This window comes from Gopherus flavomarginatus, chromosome 1, assembly GCF_025201925.1.
Source record: "Gopherus flavomarginatus isolate rGopFla2 chromosome 1, rGopFla2.mat.asm, whole genome shotgun sequence".
NCBI lineage: Eukaryota > Metazoa > Chordata > Testudines > Testudinidae > Gopherus > Gopherus flavomarginatus.
In genome coordinates, this window is record NC_066617.1 from 379,376,311 (window position 1) to 379,393,946 (window position 17,636).

General features: G+C 72.4%; 2 protein-coding genes and 1 long non-coding RNA gene across 3 annotated transcripts in view; 2 read left to right on the forward strand and 1 right to left on the reverse strand.

The window, feature by feature from the left end:
• The first annotated feature begins 1,862 nt into the window (after positions 1–1,862).
• On the forward strand, positions 1,863–4,630 carry C1H11orf42 (chromosome 1 C11orf42 homolog). Its single transcript, XM_050921978.1, has 3 exons — positions 1,863–2,308; positions 3,221–3,896; positions 4,512–4,630. The coding sequence occupies exons 1-3, from the start codon at positions 2,237–2,239 to the stop codon at positions 4,628–4,630; spliced, it is 867 nt and encodes a 288-aa protein (XP_050777935.1). The 5' UTR covers positions 1,863–2,236.
• Positions 4,631–5,694: 1,064 nt separating this feature from the next.
• The window catches only part of FHIP1B (FHF complex subunit HOOK interacting protein 1B), a 58,896-nt gene continuing 46,954 nt past the window's right edge, over positions 5,695–17,636 (reverse strand). The window contains exons 6-13 of the mRNA XM_050949696.1: positions 15,363–15,449; positions 13,854–14,021; positions 12,455–12,534; positions 11,726–11,892; positions 10,026–10,964; positions 8,501–8,679; positions 8,090–8,252; positions 5,695–6,076 (exon numbers count right to left, since the gene is read on the reverse strand). Coding sequence (XP_050805653.1) covers positions 5,820–6,076; positions 8,090–8,252; positions 8,501–8,679; positions 10,026–10,964; positions 11,726–11,892; positions 12,455–12,534; positions 13,854–14,021; positions 15,363–15,449 — 2,040 coding nt within the window. The 3' untranslated portion in view covers positions 5,695–5,819. The remainder of the gene's footprint in view (positions 6,077–8,089; positions 8,253–8,500; positions 8,680–10,025; positions 10,965–11,725; positions 11,893–12,454; positions 12,535–13,853; positions 14,022–15,362; positions 15,450–17,636) is intronic.
• Positions 15,854–17,631, forward strand: LOC127039654 (uncharacterized). Its single transcript, XR_007771274.1, has 5 exons — positions 15,854–16,281; positions 16,432–16,506; positions 16,858–16,932; positions 17,233–17,382; positions 17,458–17,631. It is a non-coding gene; the product is annotated as an uncharacterized LOC127039654 (long non-coding RNA).

The window sequence follows — 17,636 nt, forward strand, 5'->3', positions numbered from 1 at the left end:
GGGAGGGGACAAAGCCCCAGGACCAGGCTGCGGGGGGCGGAGGGGGGCTGAGCCCCAGGATCAGGCTGCGGGGGGGGAGCCCCAGGATCAGGCTGCGGGGGGCAGGGGGACAGAGCCCCAGGACCAGGCTGCAGGGGGGCTGAGCCCCAGGATCAGGCTGCTGGGGGCAGGGGGACAGAGCCCCAGGACCAGGCTGCAGGGGGGCTGAGCCCCAGGATCAGGCTGCGGGGGGCAGGGGGACAGAGCCCCAGGACCAGGCTGCAGGGGGGCTGAGCCCCAGGATCAGGCTGCTGGGGGCAGGGGGACAGAGCCCCAGGACCAGGCTGCAGGGGGGCTGAGCCCCAGGATCAGGCTGCGGGGGGCAGGGGGACAGAGCCCCAGGACCAGGCTGCAGGGGGGCTGAGCCCCAGGATCAGGCTGCGGGGGGCAGGGGGACAGAGCCCCAGGACCAGGCTGCAGGGGGACAGAGCCCCAGGACCAGGCTGCGGGGGGCAGGGGGAAGCCCCAGGACCAGTCTGCAAGGGGGGGGCAGGCTCCCCACTGGGCCCGGGCTCTCAGTCCCGCTCACTCTGTCCCATCACCGCCCCAGGCCCCGTTCACACCTGGTGCTGCCCCACAGAGGGGTCCCGTGAGCTGGGCGGGGGGCTCCTGGCCAGGCTCCAGGCGCTGGCCCGGGATCCTGGGCCTGAGCCCCCCCCCGGCCACCTGCTCCAGCAGCCCCTCACCGGGCCCAGCCAGCTCCCCGCGGGCAGCGCCCCAGGCTGGCGCCAGGCTCAGGGCCTCCCACGTTGCGTGTTGGCAGCGCCAGGGGAGCCCGACTGCCCAAACTGCATCCTCTGCACCCAGCCCCTGCCAGCCCCTGGGGGGAGCCCCCACCCAGTGCCACCAACCAGCTTCACCTGCTGGAAATGGGCCTTGAACTGCCAGGGCAGGGCAGCCACCTCTGGGGCGACACAGACCCCTGGCCTGGCGCCGGGATACAGCCACCTCTGGGGCGGGGCACGGGGGGACTGGTTAGACACAGACCCCTCGCCTGGCGCCGGGATGCAGCCACCTCTGGGGCGGGGCACGGGGGGACTGGTTAGACACAGACCCCTCGCCTGGCGCCGGGATGCAGCCACTTCTGGGGCGGGGCACAGGGGGGCTGGTTAGACACAGACCCCTCACCTGGCGCCGGGATGCAGCCACCTCTGGGGTGGGGCGCGGAGGGCTGGTTAGATACGGACCCCTTGCCTGGCACCGGGATGCAGCCACCTCTGAGGCGGGGCGCGGGAGGGCTGGTTAGACACAGACCCCTGGCCTGGCGCCGGGATGCAGCCACCTCTGGGGCGGGGCACAGGGGGGCTGGTTAGACACAGACCCCTCACCTGGCACCGGGATGCAGCCACCTCTGGGGCAGGGCACGGGGGGACTGGTTAGACACAAACCCCTCGCCTGGCGCCGGGATGCAGCCACCTCTGGGGCGGGGCGTAGGAGGGCTGGTTAGACACAGACCCCTGGCCTGGTGCCGGGATGCAGCCACCTCTGGGGTGGGGCACGGGGAGGCTGGTTAACCACTGCCATCTGTACCCGATGGACTCGCCCGGGGGAGCCCCAGCTGGGACGTGACTGTGGGGCCTGGGGCCGGCACAGATTGTGAGGGGTAAGCACCCCCACGAACCACCCCACACCCCAGTTCAGCCCCCCCCAGCTGTAACCCCCCAAATCACCCCAAATGCAGCAGAACTGAGACTCCAGCTGCTGCCACAGCAATGTTAGATGCTCTGCTGAGGCCGCCCACCCCTGTGAACTGCCCTCCCCCTGGCTCCCTGCCCCCAACCTGCTGCACTCCACCCCCACAGCAGTGCCATGGGGCGGGGAAGGCTCAGGGCCTGGCTCCGGCTGCAGCCCCCCAAGCCGTGGGCTGGTGACCCAGTGACCCTGCCTGCACCGGTCCGTGGGAGTGCAGACCCTGTGCCGACAGGCCTGCCCCAACAGGGGCCAGGAGATTGTGGGGGCCACACCCAATGCTGCAGCACCACATGCTGCCCTCGTGCTGCACAAGTGGCCTGTGGAACTCCCCACCACCAGGTCCCTGCCCAGGGCCCCAGACACACCCCCGGGGGCGCCCCTGGGCAGTGGCCATGAGGCAGGCGGGGGAGGGGGTGATGGAGCCAGCAGCGCTTTGTGACCTCACATCCTGGCCCCACACCAAGCTGGACAAGGGCCAACACAGCCCCACGCCTGGCCCCCCTCCATGGCAGACAGCGGGGCCTCAGCGCTGGAGATCGGGGAGGCCGATGCCAACTGGGCGCTGATCAGAGACAAGGTGGGGGCAACGCTGGCGTAGGGCAGGGGGGTCACATGCCCAGCCCCACGTCCAGCCCAGGGGGAGCCCAGGCCAAGGCTGCTCGGTGCTGGGAAGGGAGCCCCAGAGCCAGCTGCATCTCTGGGCTGGGCCAGGGGTTCCCATGTAACCAGCCCCCATGCCCCACCAGAGCCAGCCGCATCTCCAGGCCAGGCCAGGGGTCCCCGTATAACCAGCCCCCTTGCCCCACCCAAGAGCCAGCCGCATCTCCGGGCCAGGCATGGGGCTCCCATATAACCAGCTCCCTGTGCCCCACCCCAGAGCCATTCACATCTCCAGGCTGGGCCGGGGGTCCCCATATAACAAGCTCCCCATGCCCCACCCCAGAGCAACCCACATCTCTGGGTTGGGCCAGGGGTCCCCATATAACCACCTCCCCGTGCCCCATCCCAGAGCCAGCCGCATCTCTGGGCCGGGCATAGGGTCCCCATATACTAGCCCCAATGCCTCACCCCAGAGCCAGCCGCATCTCCTGGCCAGGCATGGGGCCCCCATATAACCAGGCCTCGTGCCCCACTCCAGAGCCAGCTGCATCTCCAGCTGGGCCACGGTTCCCATATAACCAGTCCCTGTGCCCCACCCCAGAGCCAGCTGCATCTCCAACCAGGCCAGGGTTCCCATATAACCAGCCCCCGTGCCCCACCCAAGCCAGCCAAATCTCCAGGCCAGGTATACCCATGTAACCAGCCCGTGCATGCTACAACAGAGCCACTCACATTTCACCACTGGGCAACGGGTAGCCATAGAAGCAGCCCCGTCCCACCCCAGAGGGGGTCGCGTCTCAGGGCCGGGCGAGGGGGGGTCCATCCATTCGTCCTTCGGGCTGCGTCTGGTCACTGCCCCCAGCCCCTCCAACCGGCGCCATCCCGGCAGGTGGTTGAGGAGCGCTTTGGCCCCGCCGTGGTGCCCGTGCCCTTCCTGGAGGACGCGGCGGCCTACGACCTGCTGAGCGTGCTGGTGAGGAAGTCGGGCCGGGCGCCGCGGCTGCTGGGCCGGGCCCGGCCCCTGGTGCCGGTGGGGGCGCTGGCGCAGCTGGTGCAGCAGGGGCTGGAGCCGGGGGAGCTGGCGCGCTGCACGCGGGAATACAGCGCCCGGGCGCAGGGCGAGGCGCACTACGAGGAGACGCGCCTGGTGGCGGGCGCCCCCTGCCACATCCAGCTGCAGCTGGCCAGCGTGCACAAGAAGGTGGCCTTCCTGGCGCTGCGCCCCGGCCAGCTGGCGCTGCGCCCCGACCTGCCCTGGCTCCGCGGCCTGCGCAGCCTCTACCTCCTGCACGAGGTCTTCTACTGCGGGGGGCTGGCGCTGGCCGTCTGGCGGGGGCAGAGCCTGCGCACCCTGCGCCTGCCGGGGCCCCGGCCCCTTGCCTTCTGCTGCCTCAAATTCGCCCTCGGCCCCCGCGGCCTCCTGGGCCCCCAGAAACCCCTGGGGCCCGCGCTGCCCGCCAGGGCGGCCTGGATCAAGCTGCCAGCGCTGGAGCCCCCGGTCCCTCCCACCGAGAGCAAGAGCAGCCCCCAGGGCCGGAGCCCCTTCTGCAGGGCCTCCAGGACAGGTAAGGGGCTGGGGGGCCGTGGAGGGGGGGGGACTGCAGGGCCATGGGGGGCTGGGCACTGGGGGCCATGGGCACTGGGGGGGCTATGACGGGTCATGGGCACTGGGGAGCCATGGGGGGCTGGGCACTGGGGGCCATGGGCACTGGGGGGGCTATGGGGGGTCATGGGCACTGGGGAGCCATGGGGGGCTGGGCACTGGGGGGGCTATGGGGGGTCATGGGCACCGGGGGGCCATGGGGGGCTGGGCACTGGAGGCCATGGGGAGCTTAGGGCCAGCCCCAGCCTCGGCCCTCACTCTGGGGCCAGCAGCACTGGACTGAGCCCAGCCCCAGGGGTCTCCTTGCTCGGGGGGTCATAGGCCAGCGGGCCCCAAATGCTGACCCTGCCCGGTCTGGGGGGGGGCAGAGCGCACAGCGTTATTAGGGCAGCCCGGGGCGGGGGATTCTGGGGGTCTTGGCGAGCCCCAGCAGGGTCCGGCCAGGGCCCCGCGGTACCACTGGCAGCCTGGCTTGGATCCCCACAGCTCTGGGCCGGAGCGTGCCCAGCCAGTGCCCGCCCTCGGGCAGTACGGACCCCCAAGGGCCCTGCAACGCCAGCCCCCTCTCTGCCCCCAGGGAAGTGGCCGTTCGCCAGGCGCCGCGCCCAGCCAGCCAGCTCCCAGCGCGGGGACCCTGACCGGCACGCCATGTCCCTGCCCCTGCTGCCGAGCGCCGAGTCCGACAGCGACGGCTGAGCCGGGCCCCAGGCCCTGAGCCCCGACCCGCCACGAAACACGGTGTCTGCACTGAACCCAGCTGGGCGTCCGTGTGTCCTGGGGCCCAGGGCGGGCGGGGTGGGGCAGGCCCCAGGGCAGGGAAGGGCCCAGGGCAAGGGAGGGCAGAGCAGGGCAGGGCCCAGGACAGGCAGGCCCCACGGCAGGGCATGGAAGGGCCCAGGGCAAGGGGGGGCCAGGGCAGGCCAGGCCCCAGGGCAGGGAGGGCAGGGCAGGGCCCAGGGGAGGGCCCAGGGCAGGGCCCATGGCAGGGCAGGGCCCAGGGCAAGGGAGGGCCCAGGGCAGGCCAGGCCCCAGGGCAGGGCAGGGCCCAGGGGAGGGCCCAGGGCAGGGGAGGGCCAGGGCAAGGGAGGGCCAGGGAAGGCCCCAGGGCAGGCCAGGCCCCAGGGCAGGGGAGGGCCCAGGGGGTGCATGGGGAGCCCAGCCTGGGGGTTCACCCGCTGCAGCAGGTGGGGGCCGGAGGCTCCCAGGGGGCTGGCCCAGAGCGAGAACCCAAGAGTGCTGAGCACCCCCTCGTGGCCCCCGGCGGGGAGGTGGCAGCGCAGCGCCCAGCCAGGCGCCTTGGCACATGGCAGGTAGCAGACGAAGGGGGAGGGGGCTGCCCCTGCCCCCCGCAGTCCCACTTGGCCTGGCACAGCCGGCTGCCCTGCAGCCCGTGACCCAGCGCCCCTCAGGCTTCACCGGGGTGACCAGGCCTGGCCACAGAGCACCCCCCACTGCCCAGCAGGGGCCAGCCCCCCAATGTTCCTGCCGCTCTGCTTGGCCCCTTTCTAAGCTGCCAGGCCCTTTTCAGGGCAGGGGATCATGGGGGTAGACTGGGGGCAGCCCACTGGGCAGGGGGTTGTGGAAGTAGACAGGGGGGCAGCCTGCAGCAGGGGCTGTGGGGGGCAGCGTGGGGGGGGCAGAGGGCCATGGAGGCACTGGGAGCAGAGGGCAGGGGGTTGTGGGGCCAGCAGGCAGCCCATGGGGCAGGGCAGCGGGGGGGCAGCCCAGAGGCGGCAGGGGCCCTGCACACACACGCCAGGCAGAGGGACACTCTCCTTTATCCGCAGTGCAGGCCCCCCCTCCTCCCCAATAAATTAAGGTCCGTGTCCCGAGGGCAGGTTAAAACGGCGAGTCCCGGCCAGCGGGGCCGGCGCCGGCGGTGCCCTCACTCCTCGGGCTCCAGCAGGAAGGGCGAGGTGACGGCGTGGGCCTGGGCGATGGCCGCCAGCTCCTTGAGGAACTCGCTGAAGATGACGGCGCAGTACACGGTGTTCCTCACCCGCAGGGCCTCGCTCTGCTTCTCCGCGCCCGCTGGCGCCTCCCGCACCTGCTGCAATGCCAGCTGGGCCGCCTGCCGCGCCCGTGTCGGGCTGTGGGCATGCCGCAGGATCAGCTCCCCGATGGACGGCTTGCGGCTTTTCACTGCAGGCAGAGAGCGGGGCGTGAGCCGGGCCTGGCTCCTGTGAGGGGCAGACAGCGGGGTGAGCTGGGCCCGGCTCCCGGAGGGGGGCAGAGAGCAGGGTGAGCTGGGCCCAGCTCCCGGGGGGGGGGAGAGAGCGGGGTGAGCCGGGCCCGGCTCCCGGAGGGGGGCAGAGAGCGGGGTGAGCTGGGCCCAGCTCCCGGGGGTGGGGGGGGCAGAGAGCGGGGTGAGCCGGGCCCGCCTCCCGGAGGGAGGCAGAGAACGGGGTGAGCTGGGCCCAGCTCCCGGAGGGGGGCAGAGAGCAGGGTGAGCTGGGCCCAGCTCCCGGGGGGGGGGGAGAGAGCGGGGTGAGCCAGGCCCGGCTCCCGGAGGGGGGCAGAGAGCGGGGTGAGCTGGGCCCAGCTCCCGGGGGGGGGGGGGGCAGAGAGCGGGGTGAGCCGGGCCCGCCTCCCGGAGGGAGGCAGAGAACGGGGTGAGCTGGGCCCAGCTCCCGGAGGGGGGCAGAGAGCGGGAGGTGAGCCAGGCCCAGCTCCCGGGGGGGCAGAGAGCGGGAGATGAGCCGGGCCTGGCTCCCGAGGGCAGGGGGGGCAGAGATATGGATGAGCTGGGCCCAGCTCCCGAGGGGGGGGGGGGGCAGAGAGTGGAGGAAGAGCAAGGGGTGAGCCAGGCCCAGCTTCCAGGGGGTAGTGCTGCGGGGGCAGCTGGACACGCCCCTGGAGGGGATTACAGAGGGGCCGGGGGTAGTGCCGCGAGGGCAGCTGGACACGCCCCTGGAGGGGATTACAGAGGGGCCGGGGGTAGTGACACGGGGGCAGCTGGACACACCCCTGGAGGGGATTACAGAGGGGCCGGGGGTAGTGCCGCGGGGGCAGCTGGACACGCCCCTGGAGGGGATTACAGAGGGGCCGGGGGTAGTGACCCGGGGGCAGCTGGACACGCCCCTGGAGGGGATTACAGAGGGGCCGGGTGTAGTGCCGCGGGGGTAGCTGGACACGCCCCTGGAGGGGATTACAGAGGGGCCGGGGGTAGTGATGGGGGCAGCTGGACACGCCCCTGGAGAGGATTACAGAGGGGCCGGGGGTAGTGACAGGGGGGCAGCTGGACACGCCCCTGGAGGGGATAACAGAGGGGCCGGGGGTAGTGACACGGGGGCAGCTGGACACGCCCCTGGAGGGGATTACAGAGGGGCCAGGGGTAGTGACACGGGGGCAGCTGGACACGCCCCTGGAGGGGATTACAGAGGGGCCGGGGGTAGTGACACGGGGGCAGCTGGACACGCCCCTGGAGGGGATTACAGAGGGGCCGGGGGTAGTGCCACGGGGGCAGCTGGACACGCCCCTGGAGGGGATTACAGAGGGGCCGGGGGTAGTGACACGGGGGCAGCTGGACACGCCCCTGGAGGGGATTACAGAGGGGTCGGGGGGCTCTGGGCTCTGATTCGACCCGGCGCTAACCCAGAACTCAATCGCTGGGTCCAGACCCCCAGGCACCCGCCTGCTGTTCCCACAGGCAGTCACTGCAGAGTCAGGCCGGGGGGTGCCTGGCTCCCTTTGGATACAAGTCTCCTGCCGGGGTCCCACCAGGGGCACTCGCTGAGGGGGCTCCCGGTGTGTCGTGGGGGCTGGGGGCTCTGAGGGTTGGTCTCTGAGGGGGAGCCGAGGGGCTGACCCCAGTGTGACCCGGAGGGGGCTGACGCCAGGGGAGCCAGGCGAGGGTGTCTGGCTGGGGGTGCTGGGCCGGGGGAGCCAGGAGAGGGCGTCGGGCCAGGGCAGCTGTGCTGGGGGAGCCAGGCTGGGGGAGCCGGGAGAGGGCATCAGGCTGGGAGAGCCAGGCGAGGGCGCCGCGCCGGGGGAGCTGTGCTGGGGGAGCCGGGCCCAAGGAGCCAGGAGAGGGCGCCAGGCCGGGGGAGTCGGGCCAGGTGAATGGTAACACCAGGGAACCCTGTGCTCACAGGGGTGGGCCAGTTCAGCTGGGGGGCAGCCCCCCGCCTGCCTCCCCCCGGGCCCCGGCCCTACCCAACGTCTCGGAGCGGCGCAGGGCCGGTGCGGCGTTGGGGGCGTCAGCCCAGTCCAGCTGGCCGCGGGCGAGCAGGTACTTGCGGGCTTTGAAGAGCAGGGCGGGGAAGTCGTCCTGCCTGGCGGCGAAGCTCTCAATCTTGTTCTTCACCGAGCCCAGGACCTGCAAGGCAGGCGGCTCAGTGCCCAAGCAGGGGGCCCCGGCCATGGCTTGTGCCAGGCTGGGCTGCGGGGGGGCTGCGTACGGGGACCCCAGAACCTGCAGCTCCCCACTGGCTCAGCCTGCAGCCCTGCGACCCTCCAGCAATGCGGGCGCCCACCGCCCGCGGGTCACTGCCCTGCCCCTGAGCTGACAGGCCCAGCGGGGCCCCCGGGAGCCCATGAGCGGGCAGGGGCCGTGCCTGGGCGTACCTGGAGCAGGGACTTGACGCTGGGCTGGAAGACCATGTTGGTGTTGAGCAGGAAGGAGCGGAGCAGGGGCTGCGGGTAGCAGGCGAGTCGCGCCACCAGCCCCGTCAGCAGCACGTTCACGTACAGCGAGTTCTGCGCCATGTTCTCCAGCTTCGCCAGCAGCACGGCCACGAAGGGACCTGCGCGGGGCACGGCGTCAGTCAGGACCTGCCTGCCGCGCGCCGGCCTGCCCCTGCCCGCTGGGTGCCAGCGTCTCCCTGCCACCCCCTGCCCGCCGGGCCCCTGCCACCCCCTGCCCACCGGGCCCCTCCTACTCCCTGCCCGCCAGGCCCCAGCCTGTGCCTGCCTCCCCCTGCCCGCCAGGCCCCTGCCACCCCCTGCCCGCCGGGCCTCAGCCTGTCCCTGCCACCTCCTGCCCGCCGGGCCCCAGCCTGTCCCTGCCTCCCCCTGCCCGCCGGGCCCCTGCCACCCCCTGCCCGCTGGGCACCAGCCTGTCCCTGCCTCCCCCTGCCCGCCGGGCCCCAGCCTGTCCCTGCCTCCCCCTGCCCGCTGGGCCCCTGCCACCCCCTGCCCGCTGGGCACCAGCCTGTCCCTGCCTCCCCCTGCCCGCCGGGCCCCAGCCTGTCCCTACCAACCCCTGCCCGCCGGGCCCCTGCCACCCCCTGCCCACCGGGCCCCTCCTACTCCCTGCCCGCCAGGCCCCAGCCTGTCCCTGCCTCCCCCTGCCCGCCAGGCCCCTGCCACCCCCTGCCCGCCGGGCCTCAGCCTGTCCCTGCCACCCCCTGCCCGCCGGGCCCCAGCCTGTCCCTGCCTCCCCCTGCCCGCCGGGCCCCTGCCTCCCGCTGCCCGCCAGGCCCCAGCCTCTCCCTGCGACCCCCTGCACACCAGGCCTCAGCCTGCCCTTGCCTCCCCGTGTGAAGTGAGAATGTCAATGTTTTCTCTGCATACCATGGGGGGCTGGTGAGGGGAGCGTTGGCCTGGGAAGGTGGCAGAGGAAGGCCAGAAAGGAGACGGCTGGGGGAGTTTCAGTTTGGAGCTGGCTGGGAAATGGAGAGGGGAGCCCTGACCAACTGTGGCCTCCCTGGGGCCCCCCAAGATGGACCTGACTGAGGGGTCCTGTTGTCTGTCCCTGCAAGACCTGTCTGGGATTGTGCTCCTGTCGGCTAATAAACCTGCTGTTTTACTGGCTGGCTGGGAGTCCTGCTGAATCGCAGGAAGCCGGGGTGCAGGGTCTGGTCTCCCCCAAACCCTGTGACACCCTTCCCACCAGGCCCCCACCGCTCCCTGCCTGCCAGGCCCCTGCCTCCCGCCGTCCGCTGGGCACCAGCCGCTCCCTGACTCCCCCTGCCCCTGCCCACCTGCCCACGAGCCCCTGCCGGGCACCAGCCTGCCCCGCCCACTGGGGTGCCCCCATGTCCCACCCCCCTGAGCTGCCCTGGGCCCCAGAGGGGACAGGTCCATCGCAGGCCATTAGCCAGCTCGGACGCCAGCACCAGGACTCGGGATGCTGACCCCCCCCACTCACCTGTGAAGGGCTGGCTGGGCGGCTGCCCCAGGGCACGCAGGGGGCTGCTGACAAGCTGGGCCAGGGGCTCCGGCGGCCAGGACTGCGCTGGGGCCCCCCCCGAGGTGAGCGGAGCCGGGCGCTCGGAGAACCTCTCCTCGGCCTCCTCCTGCACCTCCCGGGAGAGGGGCCCCACAGGTGACTGCCCAGCCCCCCTCTGCAGCTCTGCCTCCAGCTCCCGCAGCTCCCGCGAGAAGCTCTCGATGCTCAAGCCGGAGCCGTTGGGCTCGCCGGGCGCCTGGGCCAGCAGCTCGTCGATCAGGGAGTCCATGGACGGCTGCTCCCAGGCCGGGGCCGGGGCCGGGGCAGTGGGGGAGCCGTTCTCCACCTGGGCCTTGAGCCCCCTCCGCTCCCACTCCGAGCCGGCGGAAGGGGGACCCCGGCGCACCTTCTTCACCGCAACATCACCGTCTGGCCTGCCCGGCCGGCTCGGCTCCGACCCGGGGGCCCCATTCAGGAGGGGGGCCGAGTCCTCGACATCGGGCACAGGGGGGCCGGCGCTGGGCTCACTGCTGCTGGGAGCCCCGGGTGCCCCGCCCCCCTCTGGCAGGCCCCTCTTCTTAGTGTGTGGGGTGGCAGGGCCGGGGGGGCCGGGGCCCGGCCGCTCCCCGTCGTAGGGGGCTGACCAGACGCGGCAGGCCAGCACGCACTGCTCCACGCTGAGCTGAGCATCCCGCAGGTACTCCAGGTAGTTCCTGTCCAGCTCCGCCACCTCCTCCCACCTGGCCGGGCGGTGGCAGGGGCTCCCGCTGGGCGTGGCCAGGCCGGGCGAGCGGGGCGCCGGGCTCCCTGACTCCGAGCTGCAGCTCTGCTGGCGCATGAAGAAGGCGAGGCGGGAAGGCGTGGAGGGCTTGGGCACCGTGACCACGGAGGAGGTGTCCACGGTGGGGCTCCCGTGGGCTGCGGGGGAGAGCCGAGAGGGAGCGTTACCGCAGGCCTGGCCCCTGCCCCACAGCGCCCCAGCCCCCGGGGGGGATGGAGACCTGCCCATGGGCTCACTGCTGGGCTGAGAAGGGAGAGCCGAGAGGGAGCGTTACCGCAGGCCTGGCCTCCGCCCCACAGCTCCCCAGCCCCCGGGGAGGGATGGAGACCTGCCCGTGGGCTCACCGCTGGGCTGCGGGGGAGAGCCGAGAGGGAGCGTTACCGCAGGCCTGGCCCCCGCCCCACAGCGCCCCAGCCCCCGGGGGGGATGGAGACCTGCCCGTGGGGTCACTGCTGGGCTGCGGGGGAGAGCCGAGAGGAAGCGTTAGCGCAGGCCTGGCCCCCGGGGGGGATGGAGACCTGCCCGTGGGGTCACTGCTGGGCTGAGAAGGGAGAGCCAAGAAGGAGCCTTACCGCCCCCGCCCCACAGCACCCCAGCCTCCGGGGGGGGATGGAGACCTGCCCATGGGGTCACCGCTGGGCTAGCCAGCAGGTATCCACACCAGGGCTGGGCGCCCCGAGCAGCCCCCCGTCTCCCGGGTGGGCACATGCCCCCATGGCCCCAGGTGAGGACAGACAGCAGCTCCCGCCGGCCTGACTCCCATGTGCCAGCCCCCAATAGCCACTGCTTGGGCAGCCCCCGAGACCATGCCGAGGGTCCCGGGCTGCTGGGTGACAGTGCCCCCCTTGCCTCCAGCAGTGGGCGGCTCCATGGGAAGGGCCCGCGGGCACCGGCCCACCTTTGGCCCAGGTGGCATGCTCCTCCCGGTCGGGTGCGGACAGGCTCTCGGTCCGGCAGCAGCGCGGGATCAGCGACAGGAATTTGGCAGCCGTCTTGCCGTAGATGTCCAGGTCCTTCACCGCCCGCCTCTGGCTCAGCATGACGTGGCTGCAGGGGATCAGGTACCTGGGGGCAGTGGGGCAGCCCGGTCACACCAGGCCGTCCCACCAGGGACCCAGCTCCATGCCCTCAGCCCGCTGTTCCCAGGTGCTCCAGGGCACAGCCATGCCAGGAGCGGGCGCTAGGGGGCGCTGTGCTCATGCTTCCCCTCCAGGGCCCCGGGGTGACGTGCCCCCAGCCCGGAGGGGCTCGGGGGGCTCTCCAGGGCCCCCTGCTCAGACGGCCATGGCACCCCACACCGCTGGGTGCTGGCGTGCCTGCTGTACATCCCTGGGCCGGCCCCCGGGTGCTCCAGGCCTGGGCAGGGGCAGGCGCACCCTGAAGGGCTCTGGGGAAGGCTGCCCCTGCCACGCTGGGACCAAGCAGCCAGAGCGACAGCGAGGGGGGCCCGGGGCCCTGCCACGGCACTGGGGCTCCCCATGGGGCCAAGCCACCGCCCCGGCAGCCCTCAGCCATGGTGCTGCTGGAGAGCCTCCGTTCCAGCCCCTCCCCGCAGACAGGGAAAGCGAGGCACCGAGCGGGGCACCGGGGAGCCCAGCTGGGGACAGGAGGCAACACGCCAAGTCACCTGAGCACCAGCTGCAGCATCACGTCCTCGCAGTTCAGGTTCAGCAGCGTGCGGAAGAGACTCAGAGACACCATGCAGAGCTAGGGGGAGAGAGGGAGGTGTTGGGGGGCTGGGCCGCACGGCAGGCACTGGGTGGACCAGGCTGGCTCCCGGCACTTGCCAGCACTAGCAGCGGGGCAGCTCCATGGCCAGCGCCTGCCCGTCGGCACGTCCCCCCGGGGGAGCTGAGCACTCGGGGCGACAGGCCCATGGGGAGCTGGAGGCAGGGCAGGGCCCATCCCCGGGAGCTGGGGGCCCGTCCCTGGGAGCTGGGGGAAGTTGTGAGCCTGTACCCGGGAGCTGAGAGGTGCTGGGACCCTGTCCCCAGGAGCTGGAGGGAGGGCGGGGGCCCATCCCCGGGAGCTGGGGGCTGTGATGAACTGGGACTGTTCTGACTGTGGCCTGTGAATGCTGGGGGGGGGGGGTTGGCCTGGGAGGATGATCTGCATGGGGGGATGGGAGACTGGCTGGGGGGAGGAGACCTGAGCAGGTAACGGGAGAACCCAGGAAGGGGTTGGAGACCAGGTGACACCTCTGCCCAGGAAGCGGGACAATGGCTGGGGGAGGGGACGCTGGGGGGAGAGAGGGAGTTTTCGGGAGGTGGCTGGGGAATGGAGGGAGGCACAGACGGGGCTCTGATTCCCCAATGGGGCTGTGGTGCCTCTGGGATCCCAAGATGGACCTAACTGGGGGGCGGGGGGGGGGGGCGGTCCTGTTGTCTGTGCCTGCAAGACCTGTCTGGGACTGTGATCCTGTCGGCTAATAAACCTTCTGTGTTACTGGCTGGCTGAGAGTCCCGGTGAATCGCAGGAATGGGGGGTGCAGGGCGCTGACTCCCCCACACTGCGTGACAGGGGCCCATGCCCAGGAGCTGGGGCCTGCACCCAGGAGCTGGTGGGAGCTGGGGCCTGTCCCCGGGAGCTGGGGGCCCATTCCCAGGAGCTGAGGGGAGCTGGGGCCCATCCCCGGGAGCTGTGGGGAGCTGGGGCCTGTACCCAGGAGCTGCGGGGAGCTGGGGGCCTGTGCCCTGGAGCTGGGGGGAGCTGGGGGCTCGTCCCCTGGAGCTGGGGGGAGCTGGGGCTTATACCGAGGAGCTGATGGGAGCTGGGGGCTCATGCCCTAGAGCTGGGGGGAGCTGGGGCCTGTACCCAGGAGCTGGGGGGTGCTGGGGGCCCGTCCCCGGGAGCTGGGGGGAGCTGGGGCTTGTACCGAGGAGCTGATGGGAGCTGGGGGCTCATGCCCTAGAGCTGGGGGGAGCTGGGGCCTGTACCCAGGAGCTGGGGGGAGCTGGGGCCTGTCCCCTGGAGCTGGGGGGAGCTGGGGCCCGTCCCCGGGAGCTGGGGGGAGCTGGGGCCCGTACCCGGGAGTTGGCGGCGATGCGGGCGACGAGCGTGTCCAGGATGGTGCTGTGGTCGTGCCGGTGAAGCAGGATGAAGCGGAGGAAGGTTTGGAGCAGGGCTGGGTCGCTGACGCTGCGCAGGAACAGCTCCAGGTACGCCGTGCTGGCCAGCAGCTCCTCCACCGCCGTCTGCCGGACAGCCGCACTGTTGGGACCCCCCTCGGCCGCCGAGGACCCCCTCGAGCCACAGGGCTCGGCCGCCGGGGAACCCCCCCCAGCCACAGGGCTCAGCCGCCGGGGACACCCCCCCCAGCCACAGGGCTCAGCCGCCGGGGACACCCCCGAGCCGCAGGGCTCAGCCGCCGGGGAACCCCCCCGGAGCCACAGGGCTCAGCCGCCGGGGAACCCCCCCGGAGCCGCAGGGCTCAGCCGCCGGGGAACCCCCCCGAGCCACAGGGCTCAGCCGCTGGGGACACCCTCCCAGCCACAGGGCTCAGCCACCGGGGAACCCCCCCCAGCCACAGGGTTCAGCCGCCGGGGACAACCCCCAGCCACAGGGCTCAGCCGCCGGGGACACACACTTACCCCCCAGCCACAGGGCTCAGCCACCGGGGAACCCCACCCCCAGCCATAGGGCTCAGCCGCCGGGGACACACACTTACCCCCCAGCCACAGGGCTCAGCCACCGGGGAACCCCCCCCAGCCACAGGGCTCAGCCACCGGGGACACCCGTCCAGCCACAGGGCTCAGCCGCCGGGGAACCCCCCCTCCCCCCCAGCCACAGGGCTCGGCCGCCGGAGACACCCCCCACTAGTCGCAGGGCTCAGCCGCCAGGGACACCCCCCACCAGTCGCAGGGCTCAGCCACCGGGGACACTCCTCCCAGCCACAGGGCTCGGCCACTGGGGAACCCCCCCGAGCTGCAGGACTCGGCCGCCGGAGACACACACCTACCCCCCACCGCAGGGCTCGGACGCTAGGGACAGACACCTACCGCCCCCCCACCGCAGGGCTCGGACGCTAGGGACAGACACCTACCGCCCCCCCACCGCAGGGCTCGGACGCTAGGGACAGACACCTACCCCCGACCGCAGGGCTCGGACGCTAGGGACACACACCTATCCCCCCACCGCAGGGCTCGGACGCTAGGGAAACACACCTACCCCCCCCCCCCCACCGCAGGGCTCGGATGCTGAGGACCCCTCCCCAGCCACAGGGCTTGGCCATCAGGGACACTCACCTACCCCCCACCAAAGGGCTCAGCCACCAGAGACCCCCCAACTCAGCCGCAAGGCTCAGCCACTGGGGACCCCCCCGAGCTGAAGGGCTCAGCCACTGGGGACCCCCCCGAGCTGAAGGGCTCAGCTGCCAGGGACCCACACCTACCCCTGCCGCAGGGCTCGGCCACCAGAGACACCCCCCACACACAGCAGCTGAGCCAGGCCAGGGGGCCAGAACCCCACAAGGGGTCAGGCGAGAGTTGAGGTGCATTATACATGCCAGCAGCTTCCCCTCCCCGCTCTGAGCCTACCTTGTGCAGGGCTGGGCCCATCACAGGCACCAGGAAGCCGTTATGGACGTAATCCACCAGCTGCTTCTGCACCAGCGGGTGGGCAACCTGCAGGAGCACAGAGCCCAGAGTGGGCACCAGGCCACAGAAGGGACTGCAGGACGCCTGGGTCCCTCCCAGCGCAGCCAGACACTGCGATCTGGGCCACAGCTTCCGCTCTACACGGTGCTGGGCAGGGCTGGCTGAGGCAGGCACGGTGCCCCTTGGCCAGGCAGGACGGGGGATCTCTGGGCAGGCACGGTGCTGGGCAGGGCGGGCTCAGGCAGGCACGGTGCCCGTCAGCTGGGCAGGATGGGGGATCTCTGGGCAGGCACGGTGCTGGGCAGGGTGGGCTCGGACAGGCATGGTGCTGGGCAGGGCTGGCTGAGGCAGGCACGGTGCCCCTCAGCCGGGCAGGACGGGGGATCTCGGGGAGGGCACGGTGCTGGGCAGGGCTGGCTGAGGCGGGCACAGTACCCCTCGACCGGGCAGGACAGGGGATCTCGGGGTGAGCACGGTGCTGGGCAGCCCTTGGCTGGGCAGGATGGGGGATCTCGGGGTAGGCACGGTGCTGGGCAGGGCTGGCTGAGGCAGGCATGGTGCCCCTCGGCCGGGCAGGACAGGGGATATCGGGGTCGCCACAGTGCTGGGCAGCCTTTGGCTGGGCAGGATGGGGGATCTCAGGGCGGGCATGGTGCTGGGAAGCCCTCGGCTGGCCAGGATGGGGGATCTCAGGGCAGGCATGGTGCTGGACAGGGCTGGCTGAGGCAGGCATGGTGCTGGGCAGCCTTCGGCCGGGCAGGACGGAGGATCTCGTGGCAGACACGGTGCTGGGAAGCCCTTGGCTGGGCCAGGATGGGGGATCTCGGGGCGGGCATGGTGCTGAGCAGGGCTGGCTGAGGTAGGCACGGTGCCCCTCGGCCGGGCAGGATGGGGGATCTCGGGGCGGGCACGGTGCTGGACAGGCCTGGCTGAGGCGGGCACAGTGCCCCTCGGCCGGGCAGGACGGGGGATCTCGGGGCGGGCACGCTGCTGGGCAGGGTTGGCTGAGGCGGGCACAGTGCCCCTTGGCCGGGCAGGATGGGGGATCTCGGGGCGGGCACGGTGCTGAGCAGGGCTGGCTGAGGTAGGCACAGTGCCCCTCGGCCGGGCAGGACAGGGGATCTCGGGGCGGGCACGGTGCTGGGAAGCCCTTGGCTGGGCAGGACGGGGGAACTCGGGGCGGGCACGCTGCTGGGCAGGGCTGACTGAGGCGGGCACAGTGCCCCTCGGCCGGGCAGGACGGGGAATCTCTGGGCGGGCACGGTGCTGGACAGGGCTGGCTGAGGCGGGCACAGTGCCCCTCGGCCGGGCAGGACAGGGGATCTCGGGGTGGGCACGGTGCTGAGCAGGGCTGGTTGAGGCGGGCACAGTGCCCCTCAGCCGGGCAGGACGGGGGATCTCGGGGCGGGCACGGTGCTGGACAGGGCTGGCTGAGGCGGGCACAGTGCCCCTCGGCCGGGCAGGACGGGGGATCTCGGGGCGGGCACGGTGCTGAGCAGGGCTGGCTGAGGTGGGCACAGTGCCCCTCGGCCGGGCAGGACAGGGGATCTCGGGGCAGGCACGGTGCTGAGCAGGGCTGGTTGAGGTGGGCATGGTGCCCCTTGGCCGGGCAGGATGGGGGATCTCGGGGCGGGCACGGTGCTGGACAGGGCTGGCTGAGGCGGGCACAGTGCCCCTCGGCCGAGCAGGATGGGGGATCTCGGGGTGGGCACGGTGCTGAGCAGGGCTGGCTGAGGTGGGCATGGTGCCCCTTGGCCGGGCAGGATGGGGGATCTCAGGGCGGGCATAGTGCTGAGCAGGGCTGGCTGAGGTAGGCACGGTGCCCCTCGGCCGGGCAGGACAGGGGATCTCGGGGCGGGCACGGTGCTGAGCAGGGCTGGCTGAGGTGGGCATGGTGCCCCTTGGCCGGGCAGGATGGGGGATCTCGGGGCGGGCACGCTGCTGGGAAGGGCTGGCTGAGGTGGGCACAGTGCCCCTCGGCCGGGCAGGACGGGGGATCTCGGGGCGGGCACGGTGCTGAGCAGGGCTGGTTGAGGTGGGCATGGTGCCCCTTGGCCGGGCAGGATGGGGGATCTCGGGGCGGGCACGGTGCTGGACAGGGCTGGCTGAGGTGGGCACAGTGCCCCTCGGCCGGGCAGGACGGGGGATCTCGGGGCGGGCACGCTGCTGGGCAGTGCGGGCTGAGGCGGGCTCCCGCGGGCTGCGGCCTGCCCA

Bases quoted from the DNA above. Each gene is read 5' to 3' on its own strand.
- C1H11orf42 (XM_050921978.1), top strand. From the start codon at position 2,237: ATGGCAGACAGCGGGGCCTCAGCGCTGGAGATCGGGGAGGCCGATGCC. The intron at 2,309-3,220 runs GTGGGGGCAACG...CCATCCCGGCAG, and splicing joins GGGCGCTGATCAGAGACAAG to GTGGTTGAGGAGCGCTTTGG. The intron at 3,897-4,511 runs GTAAGGGGCTGG...CTCTGCCCCCAG, and splicing joins CTGCAGGGCCTCCAGGACAG to GGAAGTGGCCGTTCGCCAGG.